The 17625-nt window shown below is 35.9% G+C and overlaps 1 protein-coding gene and 1 pseudogene across 2 annotated transcripts in view; both read right to left on the bottom strand.

Moving 5' to 3' along the window:
* Positions 1–17625, bottom strand: part of KHDRBS2 (KH RNA binding domain containing, signal transduction associated 2) — a 541301-nt gene that overhangs the window by 33619 nt on the left and 490057 nt on the right. For both annotated transcript variants that reach the window (XM_045803086.2, XM_087856979.1), the window contains exon 7: positions 8908–8990. In XM_045803086.2, coding sequence (XP_045659042.1) covers positions 8908–8990 — 83 coding nt within the window. The remainder of the gene's footprint in view (positions 1–8907; positions 8991–17625) is intronic.
* Positions 15657–17625, bottom strand: part of LOC123796967 (actin-related protein 2/3 complex subunit 2 pseudogene) — a 50716-nt pseudogene continuing 48747 nt past the window's right edge.

The following is a 17625-nucleotide window of genomic DNA, read 5'->3' as shown; positions in this document are numbered from 1 at the left end:
GGCAACAAAATTCTGACCTAAAGTGATAAACTATTTATAGCTATTTATGTCCTGCCTACTATAGTTAGTCATTTATTTCAGTGCAATAATATTAATATATATTTTTGGCCCAGATGCAATATATAACATATGCATTGTACTGCCCTTATAAAACATAAGCAATTCTGAATATGAAACATCTGGTCCACAGTATTGTAACGATAGAATTGTGATCCTGTACTTAAATGTGTCATAGAGGTCACTATTCTCCTTCTAGCACCTAGAAAATAGCAGGCCCTTAATAAATAATAATCTTAATGAAACAGTAAAATAGGATGCCGAGGTTGTTATAAAGGGAAATCTAATTATGGAGAATTACTGATATCTCTATCTTATTTTGGCTCTATTCCATATGCATTTGAGGTAGATTCTGTTCCCTTTTCTGAGGTACTCCCAGGAGCTAAAGTGTCATGCTTTGGGTTTTTTGGTTTTTTTTCCCACTCTACAATTTAAAGATTACAAAGTCCATATTTTCCATCTTGACCACAGGTGTTTCAAGAAAAATATGCCCCTTCTCTCATTTCCAGTGTTCAGCTGCAAAAAGGAAGGCCTGGAGATTTTTTTAAGTGCAAACTGATTTAGAAACAGAAGAAAGCAATGGAAGCACAGACAGATTATTCAGAAAAAGGATGGAATAGCAATGAATAGAGAGAACTTGCTGAGCTCAAATGAGCAAATCTGGTTGATGCAAAAAAAAAAAAAAAAAGGTGACATAATTTTCACCAAAGACAAATTTGGCTTTACCAACTTGTAGATATGATGAGAAGCTCAAACACTATCCAAAAATCATTCTTTTCTTATACTGGAGTGCCACATCCAGGCCTTCCTGTCTCTTTCCTATCATTTCAGCTAAGTGTCCTACCACTCGTAAGTATCTTATAATTGGACTCACCTGAAGAACATGTGGTTCTTTAGTAATGAATTTTATATTCTCATTTCTTTGTCTTCGTACATATCTTTGCCTGGCTAAATTTTATTTCCCAGTTAAATCACAGCTGGCATCAGCTCTTAAGAAAGCTCCTGGTACTTTCTCATAACCCTCCACTCGATGGCCTCCTTTGTTCTCGCATAACTTCTGGCACATCCTTCTAGCACAGTGCTCATCACTTGTTCTGTGTTTATTTGCATGTCTGTCTTCTCCTCTAATTGTCTCCAAGCAGTCCACTCCTGGATTTTAGGACATCCTTCACAGACCATAGAGTACCCTCAAATAATTATTTTGAAGGACTCCTTAATTCCATGTCCTTGGAAGCATTTTCTGGATACCGGCTTCATCTCTATCTTGCTTATGTGTAGAACAGAATTTAGAAAACAGTGACTATGGCTACCTACAGATATATTTGGTTTAAGCTCTAGAGTGTTTAACTTTCAAAAATTAGTTGCCAACATCTAAAAATCAGGGTACTGCACTGAAAAACTGATGTGGCAAGTTAATATGTTCCAAAAACATTCACAGTACAATTTTCCATCCTTGAACCATGCTGGTTCCCCAGTGAGGGGTGAGGGCTAATACCCTTCTCTTGGATTTGGCTGGACTTGTAACTTGCTTATACCTAACAGACTGAGGCTGAGCGGTGAAAGGCAATGAAGCTTCTGTTTTGTTCTTTGGGATACTCATATCTGGTGCTCCCAGCTGCCATGCTGTGAGGAAGCCTAAGCAACATGGAGTACTACATGTGCATTCCAAGCAGAAGCCCCAGTTTAGGTATCAGCTGACTTCCAGCATCAACTGCCAGATAGGTGAGAGAAGAATCTCCAGATGATTCCACACCTCAGCCGTTGAGTTATCCTTAACTTTTGAGCCCTCTTGCTAAGGCTCCAGACATGGGAGAAGAAACAAGCCACCCCTGTTGTGCTTTGTTAGAATTCCTGATACACAAAATCCTCAAGTATAAGAGAGCAGCATAAAGATGGTTATTTTATACCACTTAGTTTTGGGATGGTTTGTTATGCAGCAATAACAACTGGAAAGCAGGTTTTCTTCAAGGAAAAAAAGATTCAGCTTCCCTGGGCCCTTTACTCTACATGAACAATATGGCCACGGTATCCTAAACTTTGCTTTCAACAAAGCACACACTTTCCAGTTTGCCACAGTCTCCACCACTCCTTATTGTTACACCTTGACAATTAGACACACTCGTGAACATTTATGGCCCCTAAATATGTCTATAACTATCTGTTACATAAGTTTTTTCTTTTGGTGGAGCCAAGTATCTTTAACGACCATTGAAGCCAAAACTTCACCTTAGGCTCTTTAAGTGGCCTTAATACTAGGCTTTTTACAGCACATTGGGCTCTTCAAATCTAAGATGATCTAATAGTTTCCATTTCTGAAGCTTTGATTTTATATGGTTTGTCCAGTACTTTCCTGTTTCCTTTTGAGGGGTGTCTCCAGTTCTAAAGTAATCTGCTGAGAAGAAATGACGGATATACTGACATATCTTGATCTTGATAAATGATTATACAGGTTTCAGTTACTAACTGGGACACTTCCTTAAGTTTTCTTGGAAGATTTTCATTCAAATGACTAGGGAAAATGGTTTTTCTAGCTTTTCTTATTGAAGTCTTATAAAAGGTATAATATTTATTGCATATTTTTAAATACGAATTGACTACTTAGGCAAGTAGTTTAGTTATCAGAATTAACCCTCAGGAATAAAAAAATCAACAAATACAATAAATATATAATGGATAATTTGAGAAAACACATTGTTCCTTTCCTAAAACCAATAGCAAGTATCCTAGATGCCTAAGATAAGTATTCCAGATGACGACAAAAAAAAAAAAAAAGTATGTATCAAGAGCTGGGATCTCGCTTTGTTGAAGGTAAATCCAGACAATACCCAATCCACTGTTCATGCATACAGAGGTCTGTGGATGGCATGAAAAATACAACTAACTTGTAGAATAACAGTGGGAAAATATCTCAAATCCAATAACCTGTAAATTCAATCTCATCATTGACTATAGTTTGAAACATAAGAGAATTGAATTACAAAATGAGGGTGAGGTATTTTACAGTGAATAGTACCACTTAAATGAATAGGATAAGCTGTTATATACTTAATATGATATCTTTTATTAAATTACTGGATAACTGCAGTGACTTATACTCAAGTTTTCATTAGAAGGGTTTCTGTAGACTCTCAGTACCAAATTCAAGGGCTTGCATTACATTTATAGCCCCCAAACAATAGTTAATAGGTAAATTGCATTTTTTTCTTGCTTGAATTCGTCCCTTGGTCAGAACCTTTCAAAAAGCATGCAAATAACTTACTACATTCTTATTAAATTAAATGCATATTCTCTGTGGCTTGTTCAGATATTAACAGAAATCTGTTGACTCAATGAATTGATTTAGATTTTTAGACACTATTTATTAGTTTTTAAGTCCAAGGCTCTGGAGTTATCAGATGTGATTCTGAATCCAACATTTACTACTTGAATGAACTTGGGAAAATCACTTGACATTTTCAAGCGTCAGTTTTTTTCTGCCTCAAATGTTACTGCAAGGATTGAATGAGACAAAGTGGCCTAAACAATTAGCCCAACAGCTAGCACAAAACTAGTGTTAGTTATTAATAGGAATCATTAGTTCTAAGTAGCTTCTGAACAACAGACCAGTGGTTCCCATTGTGTGGGCTCTGACCCTTGAGGAGCTAAGAAGTTGTGCAAGGGAGTCAAGAACCCATTTTTTCACCAAATGTGTATTTGTATGTTCACTGTGTATTCTGACTTTTCTTTTTTAGTTCATAGCTGCTTTCTCATTAATAAAATACAAATTCATTTAAAGGCATTACTGTTTCCATGACAATTCATTATTTATATCTTCAAGCACCTGACACTAATATATACAATTACTAGTTGTTGGGGGTCTGATATAATTTTTGGATGTTGTGCTGCGTCTCTTCCATTTGCCTTCCCACTTCCAGTCTTCCCTCCAGCCTGTTCTGGGGATGACTAACAACAATGTCATCTACTAGGTTTCTTGTCCTCTGCCTCCAAATGGGTTAAGCCAATGGGAGCAAAGGTGGGAAACCGGAAGGAGGGAGGTGAATGAGGTCAGGGCATTAACTCCCTGAACTTTCTCTTTGTGAGATGGCCATGGCTCCCATTCTGAATCAAAAGTCTCAGCTCTTATCAGGAGGCCACTCCAAACCACTTTCTCTATCTCCTTTCAATCCTAATTTTGGTGACAAACATCTTGCCCCAGGGATCCTAGTGCCAGGGCATTGCACAAGGGTGTGGTTTCCCTGTACTTTGTCACTGAAAATAGTTCCCATATTAAATTCTCCTCAAATTATCCTAATGTAAGAGTGTCACTTTTTTCCTTATGGTGTAGACCGTGACTGTTACAGATACTCAAAAAGTGACTTTCATTCTAGAAAATTTTGGGAACTTACATACCAAAAAGAGTTGTGTATTCTCTCTCCTAGTTCATTTCTTTGTAATTTACAGATTATTTTCCTAGTGAATTCATCACCTGATTCATGATTTAAGGAAAGCAAAGTCTTCCATTTTGATATTTTGCCTATTATACCAACCTGCAGTTAAAATTCGACACTGAAAAATTATAGTTTCTTAACATTTCACATCCAAATTAAATTGTCATTAGAATCAATGATCAAAATTGGTCTTTTGATTTTCATTTGCAATATCACTATTTCAATCTAGGTATATGTCAGTAACTTTTTTTCTACATCTATGGCTTTGGTTTGGTATAGATTCCTGCTGAAAATTTAGGCATTGGAAAAAGTCAATTCGTTGGTAAAACCTTGTGAATCTACATAATTTCAGAAGATTGATCTCTGAAAATGTTAATGACTTTGAGGAGTACATAAGAAATGGGTATCAGAACATGGACAGAATTTAATATTTAGTCCAATTAAAGTTGTTAATCACAGGATGTAACTTTGTCTTAAGCCAAAGACTTCAAATAATTGAGCTCCCCTGGAAACTGCAATACTAGTCCTGAAATTTGAACCTTGCATAATAAACTCATCAATCCATTTTTTTAAACTTTTTATCCTCATTGACACAGAGCAAGAGAAAAAGATGGTCCGAGACCCCTCATATCATCATCGTCTTTACCAGTCCTTAAAAATGTCATTATGTTGAGCTGCCTCCTAAGGAATCTTTAGAGAAAGTCCCTCTTCTGATCCATTTCAAAATTTCCAGAACTAACAACACCTTACAAGACAACTGGGGATTAATTAAAGTTGTTATAGCTTCTGAACTCCAGGTGAACCTTTTTAGGGTTGTTACCTTGTGAACTTCCCTCAAACTCTTTATTGAAGATGATATAATTATTCCATTTAGGTACCTGCCAGATTCTACTTTATAATTTCCACAAATTCTGTCTTCACTTGTGCTGACTAACTAATCATTTAAAGACCATTTTCTCTAAAGATTTTTATTTTTTATATCAGTTCTCCTAAGTCACACATAATTTACCGTTTTACCTTCAGCTTCTAAATTGGGATTTCTTCTGATTTTGACCATGACAGTGCCAAAATAATACTCAGATTGTTTGTAAATGATGGAGATGTTTTATGCTCATATATTTCTCTTTATTCCACTTTAGAAACTTTCTCCATTTTCCTCCATAAATCTAAATCATACTTTTAAAAGCCCAATTAAAGAGCCATTACTTGAAAAAAAAAAAAAACAGTTCTAGACTGATTCTTATAAAAAACGAACTTTCTCTCACTTCTAATTTCTAATACTTGGTTACTCTATAGTTGTTTCATATATATATGGCTTGCAAATGACTCCTCAAACAAATTGTTAGGGGCAAATATTAAAATACACTTAAAAATTTTTTTAAATAAGTATAATAAGTATTGTCACTATATGGTGAGTACACTCTCTGACACATATAATCATTTAATAAGTGCTTATTTAACCAAAATGTTAATATTACCTTCTGCTGGCATAGTTGGATCAGTAGAAATAATCTAAATATAAGAATTTAATACATATGTCATGAGTTTTCTCAGTGCTTATCTATTTCTATTACAAATTGGTAGTATGTTTAAAAATTCTTCCTCATAGAGTTTTCCGAAATAATATTGTTAATTTCATTCATTCATTGATGCAATCATTTATCTTTTGTTCATTTATTCTACAAATCTTTCCTGAGAACCTCTAATGTGCAGAAACTCTATGAGTATTGAGGTCATGCTTTGACCAAAATAGATATTTTATAATTATTGCAATAGAGAATATTAGTATCATTTTTTTAAAGAATATTAGTATCATTTTAATTAATTTCATGACCTGATTTCTTTATCTATTCTGGTTTAACGCTAAGATATCTCAGAAACACATAAATACTCTGTCAATAAATATAATATGTAGAATTCTGCATATTGTATTCTCCTTGATGGAAGAAGCTCTTATTTTTATATTCACAGTGTAGATACACATTAGGTCTGACATTCATGTATTCAACAATCATCTATTCAGTACATACCCTATAAAAGACTCAATACTAGATACTGTGAGGGACATGAGAGTATGAGACAGGGATTCCAGGAAAGTAGTGAGAGTGATAAGTAATATGTACACAATTGATCCCGCTGTAGGACAGAGAGAGGAAGAGCCATAGAAAAGTAAAGATATGGTGCTTATGAAATTGAGAGCAAAAACAGATTATTCCCAAATAAAGGATTAAGGAAAAACTTTTTGGAAGAGTTAGCTTCGAGCTGGGCCTAGGAGGATGGGATGAATTTAGCCATAGAAAATGGAATAGATAGGAAAGGAGAAAGAGAAGGTAGCAGAAGTGCATAGAAAGTATCTTTTTATATATAAATTATGCTTCATTAAACAAGACAAATTTTTTCTGAGATTATTCTACTATTTATGCATAATTATGTTCAATTCTAATATTCACTTTTGAAATATTAAAAAATAAACTATCCTAATCTCCCATTTTTTCTTCTTCCTTGTCTCTTAAAGTCAGTTAAGCCCATTAAAGTCTTACTAGAAGAAAGATGCAGAAAGTCCCTCACTTTCAGAAAATTTTTCCAAAATTTCTATCAGTTGAATATAGCTCTATAGAGCTAAATCCAAGAAATTGTTTTACTCTATTTTAGTTGTGTTTTTAGTGTGTGGTAATTGTTTTTTCTACCAAATAGTTTCTGAAACAAGCTATAGTACTTTATTATCACCATTTTTATGCACTAATAAACAATAATGAACTTACAATTTGATTGAAAATATTAGCAGATGCTTTAAATATGTAGCCAGTTTACATACAATACTCTATTCAGTGTCTGTGACATGATGCAAAACTTTCCCCCATCCTAAATAATTGTGCTGCTTCAATATGTAACTGAGACTGTTAATATATCACCCACAGTATAAACTCTTAGCTCATGATGGCTTTTCTGTTTAACATACTAAAATCAACCAGTTATTCAAAGTTGAAGATGGTCATTTTTCTAATGATATGTTATCCTTAGCCTTAAAGGTATCAGTTCACACTCATCTTTTTCCTAATTGCCTCCTAACCCTTCACTCCTTTCACTAGGCTGTCCTGGCCATTCAAAATGCACACTTATGTGCTACATGTAGATTTCCTCCACTCCATAATGACCTTAAAGTTGTTTCTTTCTTTGTCACCTCCCCTCCTCCAGATATTACTTAATGAAGCATCCAGATTTCTTTGGGTCCCAAAAAGTTGGTCAATGAATGGTCAAAGTTGTGATGATTTTGTGACAATTAGCTCTGTTGGTTTCTGTCAATCACATATACGGGAGAATCACTTAACTATCATACAGACTCTTCCTACTTTCCCATGAAAATTGTAACTTTTTTTTCAGAAAAAAATATTTGGGAGATCGATTTTCCTAAGAATGCATTTGTTTAATGACAATTTTATTCGTAATTGCAAAAAAAAACCCAGAAACAACCTATTTGTCCTTCAACTGGAGAATGAAGTAACTATGGTACATCCTTACAATGAAACACTACATAGTAATAAAAAGGAAGAAAACATTGATACACATAACAACATGAATGAATAAATATCAAATACATCATGATTGTAAAGAAACCAGACTCAAAAGACTACATATCGTATCACTTCTTCTTATATGACATTCTAGAAAAGTCAAAATTTTAATGGCAGAAGACTGATTGTGGTTTCCAAGGTCTGGGAAGGAGAAAAATTGTCTATATAGGGCCATAAGGAAACATTTCGGATTGACTAAATTGCACTATAACTTAATTTTGATGGTGGTCACATGATAGTTTGCATTTGTCAAACTCATACAAACTCTGTACCTTAAACGGGCAAAATGTACTATACGTAAGTACTACCTCAAAAAATTTGACTTTAAGAAAGTAAAAATTCATTGATATCTCAAAATGTGATCTAAAAAATATAGTCAATGATCATTTAGAGATCCATCAAGAAAGGAAAGGAATTATTCATTCCATAGGATGTTCTACGAATTTTCCTTTTCAGAAGGAGCACTAATAACATTCATATATCTTTTGTTTTACAAATAAAAATTCCATTTTAGGGGAAAAAGCTTCATTGAACAAGTGCCTTGTGTTTCATTGTTGTGTTAATTATGAATTTACTAAAATAATCTCCAGAAGTAACAGTATTTTGTTAAATACACACTTACTTAATGAGTTCATTGTTTATGATAATCATCTAGTCTTAAAATAACGCTGCTGTTATTAACAATTGCAAGATTATTCTCTGTTACCTCTCAGTCTAGTAAACAACTTAATAATTCAGAAAGACAATGGAGAAACTCTCACATAATAGAACTGGAAGTCAGATACAAGAGAAAAAAATAGCAGGATTAGAAATAATCCTGAGAAGGATGCTTGAGACAGCAAATGCCTTACCTTTGCGTTTGGGTGGCATAGCTGTTATCATAAGTCTCATAGGTCTGGTCATCATATTCACCCCCGTAGCCATCATCATACCCCTGAGGCAGAAAATGGTAGAAAGACCTATTAGCAATCAATTTGATTAACTTAGATCTGGTTTGGCTTAATGAGATTTTATATGATGTGACTGTAAGTTAGTTTTTATGTTTGGTTAGTTACTCTGCCTCAGATTTTACTAGACTAATAATTCCTTCATAACCTTGACTAATATTTCATGGGCCAGATATTAATGTTTAATAATTAAACTCAGCATGTCATTAAAGTAGCAATAGCTACTCTAGAATTTGTCTAGAATTTTGATCAATACTAATGAAGACTATGTAAGAAGTTAAAAATAAAATTTCTTTTGAAAATATTATGGTTAGATAGTGTGCTAACATCATGGTGGTGGTACCATATTGGTTACAACCCCACTGGGTTTTTTTTTTTCTTTCCCCTGATAATAATCATAATTATGATTGAAACTACAAAATTTAGGATCCTTAAATTGTGGTCAACTTTCAGTAAAAAAGATATAGTCATCATTGCAAAACAAACAAAAGAGGAAGGAGAAAGAAGAGAAAGGGAAAGAAGAAAGAAAAGGAGGGCAGGAAGGAAGGTAAGGTGAGAAGGGAGGGAAGGAAAGGACGGAGGGAAGGATTGGGGGAGGATAGGAGGCAGGAAGAAAGGGAAGAGAAAAAAAGACAGAAGCCACATAAAGAGCCTTTATTTTGTTGTGCATTCTACAGTTTTTAAATCTCATAAATAAGATGATGCTGGTGGTGAGTTTGATTACCTAACTAAATTAACACTACCAAAGCTAATGCAGATTTGTCATTGCAGACTTGTGAAAGCAAGCTAGCAGTTGTACAATCCAGTTATCAATCCCTGTGTGAGAAATTTACCTTTATTTCCCTTCGTGGTCAGTGACTGTACTCTAAACCCTAGCCATCCACCTCAACTACTCCATACTTCTGAAAAACCTTTAGTTTTTCTGTCTCTGGGCCTTTGCTGGTGCGTCTCTTTCTCTTAAATGAATTTCCATCCCATCCCACCAATTCATAATTTCATTTCAGTCTGGAGGCTTATAGATCTCTCTATTGTGTTAAAAAAATTTGAACAAAAAAATACGCAGATATGAAAGTTTCCACATCAGTCTTGACTAAGATCTTTGAGCCCATTTAATCTGGAAACTAATATTTTTCATCAACCTAAGAATGTTTTTATTTTTTTATTTTATTTTATTTTATTCTAAAGATTTTATTTATTTATTTGACAGAGAGAGAGACAGCCGCGAGAGAGGGAACACAAGCAAGGGGAGTGGGAGAGGGAGAAGCAGGCTCCCAGCAGAGGAGCCTGATGTGGGGCTCAATCCCAGAATGCTAGGATCACGCCCTGAGCCAAAGGCAGATGCTTAATGACTGAGCCACCCAGGCACCCCCCCAAGAACGTTTTTAAAATATTATTTATGACTTCTCCATCTGGTTTACTATTTATATAATGCTATTATTTATATATGAGGTTTACTGAGTCTAACTTCAATTTCTTCTGTTCTTCCACTTATGGTTTTCACTTCATCATATTTTTGCTCTGCACTATGGGATTGTTTCTCCATTTGATCTTTGACTATTCTAATTTAATTCCTATGGAATTAAAAAATTAATGGAATTAAAAAATTAAATATTCTAAAGTTAATTTTAACATAGTTAGATTATAGATTATTTTAAAATAGTACCAAAGGATTTATGCACAAAAAACAGCACTTCCTTTCCCTGTCACTCTCTAACCCTCAGTGCTCTCTAAGCCTTTTCATCTATTTTTCCAGTATTAATTCTTGTGTTATTAAGTAATATGGTTAAATTAATGTTGCTGATTTATGAATTTTGATTATTTTTTATTGACTAGCCATTCAGGTTATTAAGGATTTAGTTTTGTAATAGACTCTTCCCTACGTTTTTCCCTACACCTTAATATAGTTTCATCATTACTTTGTTAAATAGTCAATATCTACACTATCATTCAATAATAAATATTATTCACTAAGGATCCAAATAGATTAATACAATTCTTTTTTTATTCTCATATACTTTTTGTTTCTCCTAAAGTTAATAATTGCTCATTCACTTTATTATTTTCTTGGTTTCCTATATATTTTGAATTATTTGTTTGTAACTATCCCCCTGTGTTGGGCTCCATGCTGGGCGTGGAGCCTACTTAGGATTCTCACTCTCTCTCCCCTCCCCATTCTCCCTCCACTCATGTACTCTGTCTCTTAAAAAAGTATAGTTAACATACAGTGTAATATTAGTTTCAGGTGTACAATACAGTGAATCAACACTTTCATACAACACCCAGTGCTCATCACAGCAAGTGCACTCCTTAATCCCCATCACCTGTTTTACCCCCCCCCCCCCGCTCCCCCCACACCGGCTGCTCTGGTAGCTATCACTTTGTTCTCTATAGTTAACACTATGTTTCTTGGTTTGCCTCCCTCTTTTTTTTTCCCCTTTGCTTATTTATTTTGTTTCTTAAATTCCACATGAGCGAAATCATATGGTATTTGTCTTTCTCTGACTTATTTCATTTAGCATAATACTTTCTAGCTCTATCCATGTCATTGCAAGTGGCAGGATTTCATTCATTTTTATGGCTGAGTAATATTCCATCACACACACACTCACACACACACACACACACACACACACCCCATCTCTTTATCTGTTCATCAGTCAGTGGGTACTTGGCTGTTTCCACAATTTGGCTAGTGTAGATAATGCTGCCATAAACATCGGGGTGCATGTATCCCTTCAAATCAGTATTTTTGTATTCTTTGGGTAAATACTTGGTAGTGCAATTGCTGGGTCATAGGGTAGTTCTATTTTTAACTTTTTGAGGAACCTCCATACTGTTCTCCAGAGTGGCTGCCCCAGTTTGTAGTCTCACCAACAGTGCAACAGAAAGAGGGTTCCCCTTTCTCTACATCCTCATCAATACCTGTTGTTTCTTGTGTTGTGAATTTTAGCCATTCTGACAGGCATAAGGTGATATCTCTTTGGGTTTTGATTTGTATTTCCCTGATGATGAGTGATGTTGAATATTTTTTTATGTGTCTGTTAGCCATCTGTATGTCTTCTTTGGAAAAATGTCTGTTCATGTCTTCTGTCCATTTTTAAACTGGATTATTTGGTGTTGAGGTGTTGAGCTTTTTAAATTCTTTATATATTTTGGATACTAACCCTTTATTGACTCTGAAATTTGCAAATATCTTCTCCTATTCTGTAGGTTGCCTTTTAGTTTTGTTGGGTGTTTCCTTCACTGTGCAGAAGCTTTTTATTTTGATGTAGTCCCAATTGATTATTTTTGCTTTTGTTGCTACGGCCAATGTCAAAAAGGTTACTGCCTGTGTTCTCCTCTAGGATTTTAACTAAATTTCCTAATGTCTCACATTTAGGTCTTTCATCCATTTTGAATTTATGTTTGTGTATGGTGTAAAAAAGTGGTTCGGTTTCATTCTTTTACACGTTGCTGTCCAGTTTTCCCAACACCATTTGTTGAAGAGACCGTCTTTTTCCCATTGGATATCCTTTCCCGCTCTGTCAAAGATTAATTGACCATATGGTTGTGGGTTAATTTCTCGACTTTTATTCTGTTGTCTGGATCTCTGTGTCTTTGTCTATTTTTGTGTCAGTGCCATACTGTTTTGATCACTACAGGCTTGTAATATAACTTGAAGTCCAGAATTGTGATGCCTCCAGCCTTGCTTTTCTTTTTCAAGATTGCTTTGGCTATTTGGGGTCTTTTATGGTTCCATAAAATTTTAGGATTGTTTGTTCTAGCACTGTGAAAAATGCTATAAAGTCGCAGGATGGAAGATCAATGTACAGAAATCTATTGCATTTCTATACACCAATAATGAAGCAGCAGAAAGAGAAATTAAGGAATCAATCCCATGTACAATTACACCAAAAACAATAAGATACCTATGAATAAACCTAACCAAAGAGGTAAAAGACCTGTATTCTGAAAAGTATAAAACACTGATGAAAGAAATTGAAGATGACACAAAGAAATGGAAAGATGTTCCATGCTTATGGATTGAAAGAACAAATGGTGTTAAAATGTCTATATTACCCAAAGCAATCTACACATTTAATGAAATACCTATCAAAGTCCTCCAGCCTTTTATTGCTTTCCATAACTCTGCCTTTTTGGGTAATCTAGACCCAATTGTGTCATAGACTGTCCCACATTCTGAATTTGTTTTGATTATTCTCATAATTACATTTTGCTTCAATATTTTTGAAAGAATACTGCATCTGTGATATTGTGTTGAACATTTATCTGGTTGCAGATTTTTAAATTCTAATCCCACACTGGATTGATTAGCTGAGTGTAGAAGTTTAGGCTGAAAAATGATTTTCAATCAGAATTTTTGAGAGCTTTGATTCAGTGTTTTCATCACTACATATTGGTGCTGAGAATTCCTGCTACTTGTACGTGACCTAGTTTTATTTTCATTTCACTTTTTTTCTTTCCTTTCCGGATGCTTTTACAAATTTTACCTTTGGTGTTCTGAAATTTTATGATGCTGTGCCTCTGTGTGTGTGTGTGTATGTGTGTGTGTGTGTGTGTGTGTCTTTTCATTCAGTATGCTGGGTACTCAGGGAGCTCTTTCAATTGTGGGGACTTGTGTTCTCCAGTTCTGGCAAATGTCATTGCATTTCTCTTCTCTCTTTCTAGTACTCCTACTAGTGATATATTGGATCTTCTGCATTGCTGCATTGATTTTATCTTTGTGTCTTATGTGATATCTCTTATTCTTTTTGTTTTACTTAATGGGAGAATTCTAAAAAAAATCAATCTTCCAACCATCCTATAAGATATATAACTTTATTTACACACTTCTACCCCCCAACACACACGCATGAATATACATGCACATTAACAACTATTGGAGTGTGCACAGTGTGGAGTGTCTGCTAAATATTCTATCTATTGCTCCTGTGTTCTCAGGTGAAATTCAGACATCCTTATTCTCAACTCAAGGCTTCATCTCCCCTCTGGTGGAACAACAGTTAACATCACAGCTGGAATTTCCCATAGCTGAACAGGCCCTGCAGTCTAGGTCTCTATCTTGGAGATCACCGGGTCAGTAACTAGGGCATTAATTGTATTTGCCACAGGAGTCTCAGGGGCTGCACGCATCTTTTCTAGCAATAGTTCTCCACCAAAATTCTAAAAATATGGCTTCATCAGCCCTCAGTTGTTACTCAGGACTCAAGAGCTCTAGCTTCCAATAGGAAGCAAGCAAGTTTTGTTTTGTTTTATTTTGTTTTTGTTTGTGTCCCATGCTAGAAGAGCCGGCGGGGGGGGGGGGCAGGTACGTATCTTCGGAACCTTTGACCCCCTAAATTTCCTATGTTTTCCCTGTTTCTGTCTGTTGAAATCCTACTGATAGCTAAAGGTTATTTTATATTATACAATCTTCAGGAAAGTTTTCCTGCTTCTTTCAAGCTTATGGTAACCCCTTGTCCTCTGAATTCTAGTAGCCTGTTGTTTTTATCTCACCAGTACTTAGAACAGTACTAAACATGTACTGTATTTTTTTTAATTTTCTCTCTTTTTAGATTGAAGCTCTTGAAAAGCATGGACTATATCATAGTTAATCACCTTTTTTTTGATGCCTTATGGTGTTTAGCATAGTTTATTCCATGGAGTATTTTCTCAATAAATATGTATTGAATTGTTAAATTAGGAGAGTATTCTCATCCAGAGTAGATATGGATTGACTCAAAGCAATCACCACTAAAAGAGAAATATTTCAAATGGTGACTATACAGTAGTATTATCTCTATTTATGAAGAGTAGTTTTACCATTTAGCTGTGGAAGACTATGACATTTTCCCTCCTCACTTACACTTTTACTTTTTTTTTTTAAGTCTTACACAGAAAATCCATAAAACATATAGAAATCTTTCCTGGCAATGCACAATTTCTTTCATAAGGTATATAGTGCAGTGGTCACCAAATAATTGTCCTTACTATAAAAGAGAAAGTAAACGTGGATCCTTATACATAATTTATTTTTGTTTTCTAACACTTGATATAAGTATTTATGTGGTTTTCTTGGGACAAGTATAATTATGAATCATGCTGGTAATGTTCTAAGATAAATCAGTAAAATAGACATGCTCCCTAAAAAAGCCAGTCAGTATCTGTAAGAGATTCAACTTAAATACGAATATTCAACTAAGAAATCAAAACATATTTTTCCCACTTTTGCACAATTGTTTCAGCTGTTTCCTTTGAAGAAATCACTTTTTCTTTTTAAAGTAATCTCTTTGCCCTAAGGTGGGGCTCGAACTCACCACCCCAAGATCAAGAGTCACATGTTCTTCTGATTGAGCCAGCCTGGTGCCCCTGAAGAGATTACTATCTTATGTCTCAGCCTATTCACACATTTGTACTAAAAATTATGACTTTTTTTTTTTTGAGAGAGAAAGATTTTCTTTATTAATGACCCCAGCCATATTCTTAGATAGTTTTGAACTCAAATACCTAGGAGAAAACAAGTTAAGATTGCTTTATCCTGCAACTCCTTACCAGTAACGTACTGCAGAGTGGAACAGCTTGGAAAAGGGAAAGAAGGCAAGGGGAGAGAGGGAAGATCAAGAAAAGGAATTAAGTTAATCAAGTTAAGTTTTTCTTTTTTTAATTCTTGAGAACTACGAAGTCCTTGCCAGCACAGCTCGTTCCTGCAGATTATTTTCCAAACATGTACAAAATGGAACCAAAACGGAGAACCCCTTAAAAACCTGAAGCCGCGCAACATGAAAAGCTCCGATTATCCAGTAGCAAGTGTTCCTGCCGTCAGCTGCCAGCCGCCTCCTCCTTCTGCTCCCAAGATCGAGCGGTGTGAACACGGTCTTCCCTGTGATTGTCTTCTTTTCTCAGCATCTGGGCGTGCACCGTTCAGCACGTTGAGGAAGTCGCTGTTTTTGCCCCCCTCGTGTGTGCATCTAGGCCTTAGAGCACTCGATGTGCTCGTGCAGGCGGTCCCGGAACGTGTGGGTCAGGTCCATGGAGTTATCTCGAACACTGGCATTGGTGTGGCGAGGGAACAGCACGAAGGTCATAGAGCTAGTGTTGCCACCCGCCGCAGCATCCGTGTCTTGCAGCTCCAGAGGAGGTTTCCGGTGGCTACAGGGGACCTGTTGGGCTGCGCGGCTGGCTCTGTGTCCTTCTTTGAACTCCTGCGTGAACACTTTTCCAATGACCACAGCGTCGTCACCCTTAAACACTGTGTTGAAGATTACTGTGGCTCTGTCCTCTTAGACCCAACAGACATGGTCTCATCATCCCTCTAATGGAAAACTGCCCCGTTCTCTCTTTCCTTGCCCTCTTCTTGGAATTGGGAGTATTTCTCCAAGACAGAAGCAAAACGATTTCGTGTCAACATGCCAGCCTGATGCACAACGGGAATCTTGGGATGCTGGCAGATTTTCAAGGGCAAAGAGGAAAGAGACACTGTGTCCTGATTCGGGATTTACCAAGGAACTCCTGTGTGCCCTGTTTAATAACTCATCAGCACCACATGCCTGAAGTTCCTTGTAGAATTTCAAAGAAATACTGTCACTTTTGTCTCCATTGGGATTTGAAATATGATAGAGGACTCCATCGAATCTGCAAATGTTACTTCTGCTGCTTCTTGCTTGTTACCACTGGCCAAGTTTTTGAACTTGAGTGCGAGCGTCTCCTCGATGATGCTGTTGTTCACCTCTAGCAGGATTACGGCAGCGGCTGGTCCCCAAGCCTGAACCCCGCCTGCCGAGCTTCGGCCTCCGGTCCAAGACTATTTTAGATGCTACTTAAGTTATCAGGGTCTCAGAGTAGAATTTTCTATATCTGATGTCCCAGTGAAAGGGAAAAACACCTTCTGCAACTAAAAGTTTTAATGTTATTTCCTTCCAGCTGAAGACAGATGATTTGGCATCTCTCACGAAAAACCAAAATGCCCAAGGAAAAAAGATTCATTGTTTTCTGGAACATGGTCACGAAGAACATCTCTTCTATCTTGAATTCCTTCATATTTGTGAAATTATAAATTCTTTAGTTTTGTATTCTTTGAACCAAATAAAAGATCCTTACAAGATCCTTAAGAAATGCAATCTTCGCTATTTTCCGGGTCCTCTACAATTTGCTGAAGTTACAATGTGAAGGGTAGCCTGATGTGAAGGCCTGAGCAGTGTGAAAGAAGAGGATGATTTCTTTGTAGTTCCCTATGAATTATAGGTCACGTCATACATGCACTTTACGAGTACTGGGCAAGGCAGCATACAGGGTGATGCGTATTACTATGAACCCATAGTTACACAAAGCCAGCCCTTTTCAAATCAGCTTTGGAAAATATATTTCTCTGCCTTAAAATGCCTACTAAGTTTTCAGTTTGAGTTAAGCACTCCATCTTGAACTACGATTTCTGCACCAATTTTGGGTTTCAAATCTAAATAATATTGGTTCTCTCTCTATATAGGCTTAAAATAATAGTAATTCACCGGACTGTATATTAACCACTGAATTTATTATCCAGGCAATAGAGATAAAAGAAGAACAAGACCTAATTCCTGTCTTTGAGAGGTTCTCAGCCTGTGTGTTCTGATAAATGTTTAACAAATGCCTCTTCAAAAAAAGTGT

The sequence above is a fragment of the Ursus americanus genome, chromosome 29 (genome assembly GCF_024610735.1).
Source record: "Ursus americanus isolate L20-20 chromosome 29, mUrsAme1.1.p, whole genome shotgun sequence".
In the NCBI taxonomy this organism is placed as follows: Eukaryota; Metazoa; Chordata; class Mammalia; order Carnivora; family Ursidae; genus Ursus; species Ursus americanus.
The sequence above is the reverse complement of the archived record's forward strand: the minus strand, read 5'-3'. Positions and strand labels throughout refer to the sequence as shown.